We start from the raw sequence: 14,297 nt of genomic DNA, 5'->3' as shown, positions 1-14,297 counted from the left end.
CTAAGTGCTGCCCTTATAAAAACGGTCTATAGACAGTCTATAGAATTCTGATGGACTCTACTGCCTTCCTATAGATATTTCTTTTTGTCTATTGATAGCCTATAGAATGTCTGCAGACAAAAGACTACCGAAAGAGCATGGCCATAAATCTATCGATTCTCTACTACTAAAGTCAACTAAAAATCTTAGGCCATAAACCTGTAGATTGTCTACAGACTGTCTATAGCATTTGTAATGCCAATAGTCTGTTCTCCAGGCATTGTCAACAGTCAAGTTTGTGGACTTTACAGACAGAAGTCTATGGACAGTCTACAGACTGTCTAAAAAATTGCGGGGACATTTTGGCAACAAAAGTGTTGAGAGGCGAAAGCCGAGGACACAATGCCGTGACGACTTCCGGTGCATGTGACGTCACACTGTTTCCGTGGTTACATCCATACCCAAATTATATATCTTTCAGGGATCTTAAGTGTTAATTACCCTTAATTACACATTTTTCTATATAATTTGACACAAATACGACATTTTTTCGACCATTCTGTGACAATTTTCACTTTGCCGTGACGACTTCCGGTGTATGCGGCATCACACCGTTCCCGTGGCTATATCGACGACCGCGCTATTTTGACGCAATTTCGACATTTTTGCCAATATTTAATGAATTACTCTACAGTCATGAAACTTGGCTTCTAGGTTCATTTCTTCCTCCTCTATCTGAAGCAACCATTTGTTTTTCTTCATCTTTTTTAGCTCCCGAGTCAAACGCGTGTGACACGCTTTGTTTACGGACGAAGGACAGTATGAGCCATTGAAGGCTTTCGCCTTAAAATTTTGTTCAGGGTATGAGCTTCAGCAGGGAGCCGATATAGCAACTGTAACGTCAGCGTGTTGGTCTTCGAAGATGAGCAAAACGCAAAAAGAGGGTCGGCACAGCACTTGCAGCCTATGACGCCATAGCACGTGACGAAATCTGGTGGCACCCACATGGCACGCAGTCGCACGTGAGCCGGTCTCGACCCGAGGTCAAACGTGCGCACCAGGAATCCGAGCACCACCACCAGCAAAGCATTGCCGTCCCGCGGTACGACACCAAGGCAGCCGCGGCCAAGCTTGCCTCGCCCCCGCCGACCTCTGCCGCCATCTTGGCCAGCTCCCAGGCGGCCGCCAACCGGATGCTGGCTGCCGCTGCCGGGCAGGTGGGTTCCCACCACGGAAAGTGCATCTCCTACCTACAAGTCTTCATCCACCATTCATCCGCTCCACTGCACTTTTTCAAATCCAGCTTTCACTTGAAACTATCGATGCTCACTCTTACTTTGGTCTTAGTAGAGAGATATTAACTTTACATCGCTAGTTGTTGTTTTATTTTTATGGCGCAGAAGAGCATACTTTCGAAATGCCGATGATGTATATGTTGTATATGATTAGTGGAAGTTAAGTGCGAGTTTGTAATAGAACCAAGGTATATGTACTATGAAATGTCGGTTAGAGGACTGTCATTTATGAGTTAAGTAAACAGAAAAGGGTTACTATTTCTGGCCCTTCATGAGATAGCCTTTGTGGTCACTGATTTCCATTTCTCGCCAAACTCGAACGCTATATGGCGACTTTTTAAGTACAGTTTGGTCAGAAGGTAAAAATACAGGTATGCACAGCGTAAAGTTGTCATAAAACAGGCGAATTTTACCATTATGGTCAATAGCAGTAACAAGATCATTTGTATAGACCAGTGAAGGAGAGCGCCTATTATACTGCCCGTAGTAGGGCGGAACAGACTGTGTTCCCTATTTTAGTTATGAACGGGTCCAGTAAACTGATGCCAAAGGGACAGCTCTACTTCGTTTAAGAGAAGGCTATTGTGGGGAATATTATCAGACCCTTTAGTAAAACCTTTGAACAACACATCGTTTTGTTCGGTTTTATCTAATGTCTTACTACAGATGTGAATTGCTGAAACTATTTTCGTAACTCTAGAGAATAATTCTCTAAACCATGTTAGTTAGGGCTTAGTGTTTAGAATTTGAATTATATAAGCGGCTACAAGGTGTTCGATAGAGTTTTGTTATGGACATTGAACAGTAATTACTGTTGCTTAAACAGTCACCCCTTTTATGAAACTCGAGGCACCGCGGTGGCTCAGAGTTTATGGCGCTCGGCTGCTGACCCGAAAGACGCGAGTTCGATCCCGGCTGCAGCGGTCGAATTTCGATGGAGGCGAAATTCTACAGACCCGTGTACTGTGCGATGTTGGTGCACGTTAAAGAGCCCCAGGTGCTCGAAATTTCCGGAGCCCTTCACTACGGCGTCCCTCATAGCTTGAGTTGCTTTGGGAAGTTAAGCCCTAACAAACCTAAACCTCAAGTTTTTATGAAACGGCACTACCCCGGCTTTGGGCCATTCAGAAAGTAAAAATGCAGATACAAAAGATACCAAAGATGCGCCGCCACGGATCCGACGCTCTGATTGCCGCCGCACAGGGGTGTCATTGGAGGAAGAGCGAAGAGAGCAATTAAGTTATCGGCAGGTCTCGGTAGATGGCGCCAGGAGCGCGCGCAACTAGCGCAACTAGAGCAGCGCGCTGCCCCGGCTTCGCAGCTCGTTACAACGGACAATGGCGACGGGACGCTGCGAAACGCAGGAACGGGCGCCAAAGAGCTGTGCTCTAAAAACATTTAGTATGACGCAGGATCTTCAAAGCAGTTTGCATCCAGCCTAAATGATATTTCGAATACATCCGCGTGAGATGCTAAATCAGCAATATCAAAGGATTTACATGTGAAGCCTGGGTCATCACCTTGTGTTACAACAGATAAGTATGAACCAATATGCATAAAAGTGGCTCTGTGACTGGTAAAAATGTTATTTTTGGCGACAGTGTGATTAACAGCTTTATGCGCGCTTTGAATGTGGTGCCATGATTTGCTAGAATAAATTTGTATGAAGTGAGTGAAGCTCTCACTAAAGCAGTGGTTCTGGCTGACCTAACAGAGGCGGACAGTTTGGTGTTCAAAACAGTAAAAAGTGCTGCATTTTTATTTTTTTTTCTGCTATCGACAGTGTTCTATCGCTTCAGTTGTTTTGCCCTTCTCTTTAAGTCTATTAGGCGCCGGTTTATTGAAGAGTTAACCTTATATAGGCGCTTTATCTTGCCGGGAATAACTGTTCAGAGGCAAAATCGGCACCGCTCTTAAATATATCCCATGGAATCTATTAAGGTGGCAGTCTGGGCTTGTTGGTAACACATATCAAACCTTGCTTCTCCCTGTTCTGCCCCTGCGCTATTTTTGTTTGATATATCTCAAGGATCCTAGAACGCTGCCATCCGAAACTAAATAAAAAACAGCTCTAATTCACCAAGGACTGATTCATTCTGTGCTTATTTGGGCGTACTTAAATATTAATGTTTTATTTCAAATCTACTCTACTTGGACAGTCGAAGAGTGCCGGACTGTCAGATGACGTACTGACGCTGTTCGACATACGGCCACCAGACATTTGATTTATGTACTACAAATTTCTACTCCATGCTGCCAGAATTCGAAGGAATAACGGGGTTTTAAGGCAGTGTTACTGACATTCTTAACACTACTGTACCTTTCTAAACTCGCAGCGCCATTAGGACTGGCGGTAAAGTTTCAATGAACTTCACTGATAATGCGAATCTGTCTTGAGAGAGAAATGAGGGGAGAATTTTTCCAAATCTAGCAACGACCAACTTCGGCACAAAAGCTCGTTCCGGAGAAAAGTAGAAGTCCCCTAACACAAAATTTACTGGAAATTTTGAGGTTTGTTGCACTGGAAACAATGAGCGATGGTCGCCGTATCCTTTTTGGATGACGGCGCCCAGAAAAGGAATCCGATGATCCGAAAACATTTGACTATCATTTGACCTCGTGTGGTCATCACGACCTGTCCGCTGGATTGTTGGCAAACTGACTGCCGCGGTAGGTGGCAGTTAAATTAATGATTGGTAGTCGTGAGAAGTTCGTGAAGAGCAAATTCCTGCGGATGCTGTGCTCTCATGGGAGGGCAAAATACAGTTGCGGACAAAAGGACACGGACCAAAGCTTGGCGTTCTAGGTCTTCCCCTGGCGTTGAATACTGAATACACGAATGTAAATCTTTGCTATCTTTATGCTCCAGTGTACAAGGGACATTTGCAGGCACAGACATTTTAGCTAGGTATCAAAAGAGTTTGATGACCGAAGCGCAGTCCCCATTGCTATGTCCGCGATTGTACGTACACCACCGTCTTGTACAGAGTAGGCTGGCATGAACGGTTGTAGCCATTGCGCCATGCCGCGTGGTTTTGAGTGCTACAGCTCTGTATGAAAAACATTAACCACGTTTTTTTGCGGTCATCGTCGGAAATTTAGCGTAGCCATAGAGATTTCTTTACCAGGGGTAAAAGTGGCAGTGGCTTAACTCGGCTGTGCCAGGATATTCGTAGCGAAAGCGAGCGCAACGACGAAGCAAGCAGTGTGACGTCATACCAAACGGCGGCTCCGCGGCGAGGCGCGTGGTGTGACGTTTGCTAGGTGGCGCGGCGAGCGCGTGGCGTCCGCCAGCTCCGGCGGTTGCTAGGCAACGGCTCAAGGTCGGTCTCTGTGCCTCCTCGGAGCATCGCCACAGCGAAATCGCAAGTTCGTGGCCAATGTAGCTTTCCCTACGAAAGTCCTTGTGTGACGTGACCTAAAGCTATCGCTTTAACCAGACAGAAAAGGGGATAAGACTGGGGGTAGTTTTCATCCACTGCGTGCTAACGTTACTTTATAGCCGCACTGAAAACGCGCGATCCAGGGTCCCGTCTCCCCGTCTGGTCCTGGAGGCGTGCGGAGCGGCTCATTCAGCGGCAGTCCGCTCAGCCCCCACCACCACTCTTTACTCGCACGCTTCCACGGCCACGCCTTCGCCATAGCCGCGGTCGCCGCCATAGCGCTACTCGTCGTCGTCAGCATGGGCGCCGTTGTGTTCTGGGTGCGACGAGTCGGCGACGACTCCGTGGTCTGCGACACTCCCGGGTGCCGGACCTTCGCCGCTGCCCTGAAGCGGAGCATGCGCCCCGACGAGCAGCCTTGCGTCGACTTCAGCAAGTTCGTGTGCGGCGGGTACAGCGACCCTCACAACATGTCCGTCCGGGAAGCGGCCTACGAGGCCTTCAGGCAGGACCTGGTGAACCCGTCGCGCAACGAGTCCATCGTGACGGCCGTCGCCAAGAACATGCTACAGAAGGCCTGGGCCTTCTACAGGGCCTGCGAGGAAGTGTCCGAGGGGAACGTCGACCACGCGCAGAGCGTCGGGCTCATGTTGAAGGAAGCGAAGCTCGACTGGCCCGACAGGAACACGGAGGTGGACGCCGTCTTCAGCATAACATTCCTGCAGGTGAGCGGCTGGGCTTCGGCGAGACCCCGCCTCCCGAATGCTGGTGCACGCTCATTTGGATGACAAGGAACACGTATTTACTAACGCGGAAGCCTTTAATGCCTCGTCGTTGTAAGCAGGAGTTGTCGACAGAAATGTCACGCTTTTCAATTGGTCGAAATGGTCGTAACCTCACAGTGCGCGAATTTCAAACGGGGCCAATTGTACTTTCGCTAGTAGCCATGCAACCAATTAAAGGGATCGTATATTGGTGCTCCAAGTAAGTGAGACTCACTTTAGTTAATTGCTTGATTAACCAATTAGACTAATTAACCTTTGTAGTAAGACCAGATAAGTAAATAAAACAGTACGAAATTGTTCGAGTTGGGGAATCGAACCAGGGTCTCCGGAGTGCGAGACGAGCACGTTAACCACTACGCCATGCCAGCTCGATGGTTTGGAATGAACAAAGGCGCGTCTAGTGAATACGGTGTCCTCGTTCACTCAAATCTTCCTCCCTTCCCGTTACGGCGAGGTTCAGGTGTTCCCCGAAATATGCGAGACATACATTTCCTTTTCTTCAATAACCAGTTTACCGACGAGCAAGGCGTAGAGCCGAACGGGCGATGGCGTTCTGTGGACTGCCTGGCAGCGTTGCAAGGCGCAGTCGCGTTCCCCTCTTAGAGGAGAAGCTTAACATCTTAACCACACATCAGTGACAAAAGCAGCAGAACCCCGCTTAAGGCTTTTGCCTGACCGCACTTTAGGTCAACAAAGTGCCCCCCTGAATTTTATTGCGAAAGCAATGCTACTTGCACTTTCAAGCCTTCGCGTGACCCGGGCGCAGTTACGTTTGACCTTTAGCGGAGTGAATATGGACGACCAACTCGCTTCTTCAGATAGCCCGGCTGCAGTTACGCTGCGCCGCGCACCTGTGGTGCTAGTGCCGCTGCGACGTCATACCAGGTGCAGATTGTTTTCTTTCTCTCAGTCGCAACAACATCAAAAACAAAATATAAAAAAAATTAGCCAAGACGCTTTGAATCGTCGCGCAGCGGCGGCCGGTAGCTACGCGTGACCTGTAGACGCGGCGCGCTGCGTTCCTTCAGTTGGAGGCGCTGCGCTTTTGCTTTCGCAACTATACCAGGCTTAACCAAAGGTTACCCCCGCCAATTTTTATTAATAATAAATAGCCACAAATAACAACGACATAATCTTTTCTGTTGTGTTTCTTGAATAGGTAGGCTACGCTATAGATGCCTTAGGGGGAGCGCTTCAGAATTATTTGGGCCTCCTGGTATTCTGAACGGGCCAAGAGAACACGGATGTTTGTCTATTTCTTCTCCGCAAAAATTCGGCCGCTGTGAGCGACGTGTTTCAGTTGAGAATGCATTTGGAGGCTGTGTTTAATTAGTGACACTTGTACTGCGCTGCATGAAATAGCCGAACAGAGGAAGCAACAGCAGTACACTTTTGCTGGCAGGAAAAGCTCGCGTGGCCGGCCCCGATCCAGTTCGCGGTGGAGGAGCTCAGTCCAGGAGTGGTGGAGGTGGTGTTCTCGCCCTCGGACAGCCTCCGGAACTACAAGAACATCCGTTCGTCCAGGCTGACCAACAGGAAGAGGCACGCAGAGTTCTTCGCCGCCCTGGTGAGAGCCTTCGGCAACAGCTCGAGTCCCGCGGACGGCTTCGAGGCCACCATGTCGCTCGAGGACCAGCACCTCAGGGGACTCGGGGGCCAGCCCAACACGACGGAGACTGCGGACCACACCTTCTCCGACAACTGGAAGCGCACTGCCGAGCGCTGGCGAACAACTCTGAGGGAGGTGGCGACCAACCTCTTGCAAGGCCTCCCCGAGATTGGATTCGCCACGACCAACAAGGCGGAGCTGGAGCGTCTGCACGAGCAGATCGCGGCCAACGAGTCGGACGTGGTGCTGATGCTGGGATGGCGGGCCGTGCAGGAAGTGTCGCGGTACGCCAACCGCGAGTTTGCCATACTCTACTACTCCTACAGCAACAGGCCCTTGGATAGTTACGTGCGTCAGTGCTTCGACCTCTTCTCGGGTCTCATGGGCCTCGCCTCCATCACGCACTACGTGGATGCTCACTTCAACAAGGTACTCACTCTGTAAAAATGTCGGTGCAAGTATGTGTGAGTATATATTAGGTCTTACAGGGCAGCCTACCACTAATTATGCCGCCGCGGTGGCTCAGTGGCTATGGTGCTCGGCTGCTGTCCCAAAAGACGCGGGTTCGATCCCGGCCGCGGCGGCTGGAATTTCTTTGGAGAAATTCTAGAGGCCCGTGTACTGTGCGATGTCAGTGCACGTTAAAGAACCCCAGGTGGTCGAAATTTCCGGAGCCCTTCACAACGGCGTCTCTCATAGCCTCAATCGCTTTGGGACGTTAAACCCCATAAACCAAACCAAACCACTAATTTTTAAAAATACGGTTTTTCAGGTAAAAGGGAAGACTTATTGTAATAACGGAGTAATTACTCACTGACATCCACCCGAGCGCAGCGAACGGCTGCAAAGGAAAGCTATACAGCTTTCTCAGAAACTTCGTAGTTAAAAAAAAAATTGGTCCTTGTCCGGGGTTTGAACCCGGGACCACCCCTGAGAAAGCTGTATAGCTTTCTTTGTAGCCGTATGGCAGTGCTCGGATGGATGTCCATGAGTAATTACTCTGTTATTACAAATGTACTACACCTTGGGGGATTCCCCAAACATTTGACCAAGAGAAGACTTTTGCAGCGTAGTAATAATACCAGTGTTGGCGGACGTCAAAAACAGTGATGTTAACTAGAGAAAGATTAACTAAATTAGAATACTTAACTTTGTAACTATTACCGATATCTACCAGAATGAAATTAGAGACTTGTAGCCGGCAGTTAATAATAGCCGTATCAGTTTTGTAGCGAGGGCTCTACTACCCGGGGTACAACTTTTGATTTCGATGTGAATGAGGCAATGACCTTCAATGTTTGCCAAGGTGAAACCGAAATTAACTACGTGGTCCTATGGCCCAAGCTATAGTAATATGACCACGTGATCATGACTATGAGTACTGGGTACCTGATCTTGACCTTGACCTTCACATTTGATTTGAGACAGTGGGCATCGCATCGACGATGACCTTCAGTGCCTCACAAGGTGAAACCGAACTTAACTGCCTGGTGGTATGGTCCAAGCTATAGTAGTAAAGACCCGTTTGTGGCCCAGACTTGATTACGTGCGATGTTTCCGGACGCTTCCGGTCCATCGTTGTTCAGTCACGAAGTAAATATCCCCGCTAGCATCAGTGTCTGCCTCAGGTTGAGGTTGTCAAATCTGTACTGTTGGTTAAAATTTGTTTCGCAAATAAGTAACTTATTACCAGTAACCAGTTACAACAATAAAACAATTGAAATACCCTAAGCGTTAGTGTTTGAAAAGAAGTGGATTAATTACAGAATTACGAGAAAATGTTCTTGATTGCAAGTTATGAGTTACTTGTAACGCGTCACGTACAACTCTGCCTGGCGCTAGCGCTCTGAAATGAGAGGCCCCACTTGTTTGGTGAAAAGCGCCAGTTCTGTATGTGCCTTATTCTCTCCCAGCGGACACGCCCCGCCGCGCGTGCGCGTGTTTGCAGAGATAGGCTGCTGCGCCGGCTGAGAGGATGTTGGTGGTGGTGGTGGAAAACGTTTATTTGTTCTCTTTTACAGTTATTTTTGCGGCTTCAGATGGAGCCTTCCATCTTCTCTACAGGGTCGGTTCCCCTAGTCCAGGGCTCTGCATAGGGTAGCTGCCCTGCGTGCACGCCTTACTAGTCTTTTTGGGCTTTCAGGATGTCGCTGGATAGCATCCTCTCCCACCGTTCCTCACTCGGGTTTTCTATTATGGCTAGCTCGTCTATTTTCTGGCAAGACCATGTGGTATGGTATAGGGTTGGTTTGTCTCCACACCACGGGCACTCGCTCTCGTACTGCGAGGGGTAGATTTTGCTTAGCATGTTTAGGCACGGGAATGTTCCCGTTTGTAACTGTCATGCTACGGCGTCATCTCTATTTAGTTGTTTGTGTGGGGGAGGGTATTTTCGTCTGATACCTATGTAGTCGTTAAGCATCTCTGTATAGCTTTGAGCTTCTGGCTCGGGTTCTTCAGCGGGGTCGGGATTGTTGGATGCTCGGTTTGTTGCGTACCCTCGAGCTATCCTATCCAACTCCTGATTTCTCGTGATGTCGGTATGTCCCGGCACCCAAACTATCGTGTGTTTGGCCTGGATGTTTTAGGTTTTGCCACTTGAGCGGAGAATGCGGAGCGCGCTGTGGTTGATTCTGCCGTTTACGTAGTTGCGGCATGCAGCTTGTGAGTCTGTGAGTATGGTTAAGGACCTGTTGGATCGGTAGCCCTCTGCTGCTGCTAGAGCCACGGCTGCCTCTTCGGCCTCGACTACCGTACAGTTCCGGATTGATGTGCTGGTGATTTCTTTTAGGACCGAGTTGATCACCGTTGCCAGTTTGCTTTTCTTGTGGTTTCTGTTACCAGTGTATGCAGCCACTGTGTCGTTTCTAGTTGCCAGTGTTCTTGGTACATACTCTGCTCTTGCTTCTCTTCGCACCATGTGCAGGTTCGGGTCCATATACCTTGGTATCAGTGCTACTCTGATGGTCTTTTTTGTATTCGTCTGGTATCGTCTCCGTGCTTTGTGTCTCCTTTATCGTAGCTTCACTGCCGTATCTGCTCAGGAGTCTCCTGCCCGTTTCCGACAGTTTTAGTCTTTGGATTTGCGCTATTATTTGCACTTCTTGGAGTTCTTGGAGACTGCTGCGTTGTTGCCGGCAGCCTTTCGGCTCTCTCCACCAGGGGAAAAATTTGGCGCTAGCGTCGCTGTGCGAACCCCAGCTTGGGTTTCTTATTGCTTACGCGTTATGTGGGAGTTGCAAACGGGTCGATGCGTCGAAGAATGGGGAGGCTTTTGCAAATAACTGCCTTTCAGCGCGTCTGTCCAACTCTGCACACTTCACCCACTCGCTCCGTGCTCGCTGTGCAGGAGACCCGCTCCGACGTGGCCGATATGGCTCGGTCCATCCGCCTGGCCTATTTCCAGACGCTGACCCACAGCACTTACGATTGGAGCAACACAAGTCTTCTCTTCGAGTTTCTGGACGGATCGCAGTCCACCGACCTGAACAGCAAGTTTGCTCTGGCCCCGGAGATGGGCCGCAATTTCCCGGAGGACCTGCGCAAGGTGCAAGTCTTACTGCTCGAACATCCAAACCTCGCCGAGCAGATCAAGGCGCACAGGCTGTCCGCGCATCTCTACGAGTCGAGCCTCTACTATACGCACATGGACAATCAAACCGGCACCATGGCTTACGCGATGCTTCCGCTGGCCCTCAGATTCCCCTTCTACGAGCCCGACGTGCCGCTGTCCATTAGGTGAGTCTGGGCAGATGCGCCGGTATTATTGCTTTTAACGCTAATACACCGAGAATGCCGCTTAGCGCTGCCCGAGTCGGGAGAGTTGATATAGATTCGCTACGCCCCCCCCCCCCCTCCACCCAGCGCCATTGCCAGGAGACGATGGAATAGGAAACAAGAAGTATACAGGTACGACCGTGGACTCTCAACTGATGTTTGTTTGCTTAATTCGTTTAAATAGGAAAAAAATACACACGATAAAAAGCATGACAAGGGATCGTGCTAAAGGAAAACCTCAAGGGTTATGTGCGGCTATCAAGAAGCGAGCAAATAGTAACCTACTCTCTCATCTAACGGATCACTGGGAGTTGCGAGGTCGACTGCACCGTACAGCTTGACCCCACACATCAACTTTTTATGCATAAAGATAGGACCACTCGGGAAGTGATTGAAGCTATCCATACGGTAGTTTCTTGATGTCTGCGCATAACTTTTTCTCTTTTCCTTTTGTCCATTATCGCTTGTGATGTCATGTGTCTTGCGTGTCTTTTTATTTAAACTATATGTTTTGTGAATAAAGCCTCAGTTGAGGGTAAGAACGTGGACTGTGTACTTCACGTTTCCTAGTCCGTCGCCTTCTGTGCTGCTTGCCACAATGAATGACCCGGAGGATACGAATGTGTAGTTGCAGCGTCTTAAAATTCTTTATGACAGTGCAGCCTGAATGCGTTGTCATCATCAGGCTCTCTACGGCAACTGCAAGTTGAATGCCTCTCTGATTAATCTGCAGTGTAACACGGTTGGTGGCCAATTGCAGCCATCTTAACCACGCAAATTCTTCAGCTAATCTGCTCACCCACTGTGTTCCACCTCCTGCTCCGCTACTCCACTCATCTGCTCTAATGAACCCTGTCAGTTGTGTATTCCCACAATTCTCTGCACCTGTGTTCCTCTGATCCTCCTGATTTCAGGTGGAATGTCACTATCTGGACCATACGCGTACGTTTTGTCCCGGGTGCCCATCGTTTATGCCTAAATCGTTATCGAGAGCGCAGGATCTCCGACCTAGAGGGGGCGATCTGCTTGTGTTACATGGGCGCGTGTTACATGGCCGCCGGGTTTTTGCTGGTCTCCCCTTAGCGGCTATGGGAAGTGGGGTGAAACTGTAAACGCGGGAGCGTTCAGAGCTCCACCGTTATCTTGGCGTATTTGTGTTTAGAGCGTAAAGACGACTTGACTCGACTCGACTCGTTGTGCGGCAGGTACGGCGCCCTGGGGTCGTCGCTGGCGGTCCTCACTGCCCAAGCCTTCTACTTCTTGGGCACGCGCACAGATCTACCCCCGGCGGCCGAGAATTTCCGCAAGTGCGTGGCCGGCAACATCGGCAAGGAGCACGTGGAGGAGGTGGCCGGCATGGAGGCCTCCTTCAAGGCCTTCCTCGTCAAGCGTGGCTCCGACCCCGACAGGCACCTCGTCGGTCTGGAGGGCCTGCGATCCCGGCAGCTCTTCTACGTGGCCGCCATGTACCGCCACTGCGGATCCTACTGGCAGCGCAAGGGGCACGAAGTCCTGCGGGTGCAGAGGTTCTTCAGCGAAGCCTTCTCGTGTCCCCAGGGCAGCCGTATGCACGCCAACGAGTTCTGCGAACTGTTCTCCTAACTGCGGCCGCGCGTGTCATGAGGAAGACACCAGCATCGTGGGGGGACATAGTGCTTCGGGACTGCTTCGCTATTGCCAAACCTTTTTCTTTTATGCGTCATATCTTTTCAAACCTGAACCTTAGTTTTTTTACTAGTGTTTCCGCAGACCTGGATTTTTTCATTCCTGAATATTTCCTAGCTTTTCTTTTTGTGATGCGATTCGTTCAAGAATTAATATTTTTGCCCTATGGGGCTTGTATTAAGATGACGCGCATAGCAGAACGTTGAATCGTACAGAAGCCTCTTGGGAGTTCCGGTTAGTGCAAGGTGGTTGCCTCCGGCAGGACAGTAAGTGTCTCAGAGCGCCTACAAGTTTCGCAGCCTCTGGGGCTCAGTTCTCCGACACATCCCCGTGGGCCTAAATAGGGACAGTATAGGACTAAGGCGTCTTTAATTGACCTGGAATTTACCTTATTTGTGCCAGCTGTGGCTGCCTTGTCTCTGTAAACTTCCTAATATGCCAACGCCACTCCCAGCCACGCCTCATCCACTTATGCTGTGCCTTTCGCTTTCACTCCGATATAGACCTCCTCCATGTTTGCAAACAAGCGAGGTGGCGCTGCAGTCGCGAACGGGCTCGCGGTAGGCAAGAGGCCAGGGAGTGGCGTCGAGTTGAGGTGGTGCAGCGCCGGTTTTCAAGGCTTGTATGCGCGTTTTGAGTTTTCGAGAATCATAACAATGGTTGATGCTTTCAACTTAGTATTCCTCGAAGTACACGGGCTCGCGTTGGCCATGTACGGCGTATTTCGACACGGTGTGTATTGTATTATGGCTAGAAAGCGCTGCAGTTGGTTTCTACCCCAGGCATTCAATAAAATAAGTTTTTGACACTGAACTAGCAAGAATGATTTTACCTCGGGACAGTGCTGAGGGAAGCACTGGCGTTTTTTCGGCAGAGCCGACGTGCGCTCACCGTCTGTTGACACACGTGTCGCACAGTGCGAAAAGTGGGGACAGCGTCGATCGTGTCCCGATCTCATCTGTCTCGCGTAGCCGCTCTTTTTAGCCGTCAGATCAGGCACCACCAGGCTGACTTCTCCCCTTCTTAAACTGGTCGATTTGGTGAAAAGTTTGGATTCCTGAAATTATATTTCTTCCAGCCCTGGGTCTTCTGTTTGGTTACTAAAAATTATTGCAAAATATCCAGTAGAAATTCATAACATTACGGTCTTTAGATCTGTGGTCGTCAAAAATTGTGAGGTAATGGCGTTCCTGGTGGTCCTGGCACGTCGCGAATCCTGCGGGTTTCCGACGACGGAGCACCACAATGGTAGTATCACTACGCAGAAGAGGGACCAGAGGTTTCGTTTATTTTAGTGCGGCATTTCTTTGACCAAAACGAAAGCGAAGAGGCCATAAACGAGGGGAAAAAACTTAAAGGTTTGTTTTGTGATCTACCACATTTTCTGATTGGCATCACTCACCCCTTCGTAAATTTGTAACGAATGGAAATAGAATGATTCTATTTGTCGCGAACAATTCCAGAGACATTGAGGAGTGCAATAAATTTCTCGACTTTTTTTTGCTACAGGAGCAGTAGTATGGTAGTCATTTTTGATAAGAAAGGTACTGCGAATCTAAAAAGAAGTAATACCGCCATCATAGAGAACAGGGCGTTGGCAACGTGCTGGCATAAAAAATTTCCGCATTTTCTACTTAATTATTCAAGACCCGTGGTGACTTGACGAGGGTGTTAATTATAATTATCCAAGAACTTTACCAGGTATAGCTGAAAATAAAACGCATTGCTGAAATTAGCAGAGCAATTTCATATTTGCACCAAATTTGGTTACATATCTCAAGCATCAATAAAGAAAACACTTTTC

General features: G+C 49.1%; 1 protein-coding gene across 1 annotated transcript; it reads left to right on the top strand.

Moving 5' to 3' along the window:
* Positions 1-901: 901 nt before the first annotated feature.
* Positions 902-14,297, top strand: LOC149366992 (neprilysin-1-like). The gene is made up of 5 exons (XM_089566305.1): positions 902-1,196; positions 4,801-5,382; positions 6,845-7,480; positions 10,401-10,789; positions 12,034-14,297. The coding sequence occupies exons 1-5, from the start codon at positions 1,173-1,175 to the stop codon at positions 12,428-12,430; spliced, it is 2,028 nt and encodes a 675-aa protein (XP_089422431.1). The 5' UTR covers positions 902-1,172; the 3' UTR covers positions 12,431-14,297.

Source organism: Amblyomma mixtum, chromosome 1 (assembly GCF_055824585.1).
Source record: "Amblyomma mixtum isolate Tamu chromosome 1, ASM5582458v1, whole genome shotgun sequence".
Classification (NCBI taxonomy): Eukaryota; Metazoa; Arthropoda; class Arachnida; order Ixodida; family Ixodidae; genus Amblyomma; species Amblyomma mixtum.
The sequence above is the reverse complement of the archived record's forward strand: the minus strand, read 5'-3'. Positions and strand labels throughout refer to the sequence as shown.

Coding starts and splice junctions, on each gene's coding strand:
- LOC149366992 (XM_089566305.1), top strand. CDS start 1,173: ATGCTGGCTGCCGCTGCCGGGCAG. Junction 7,481..10,400: donor TGGATGCTCACTTCAACAAG/GTACTCACTCTG, acceptor CTCGCTGTGCAG/GAGACCCGCTCCGACGTGGC. Junction 10,790..12,033: donor GACGTGCCGCTGTCCATTAG/GTGAGTCTGGGC, acceptor GTTGTGCGGCAG/GTACGGCGCCCTGGGGTCGT.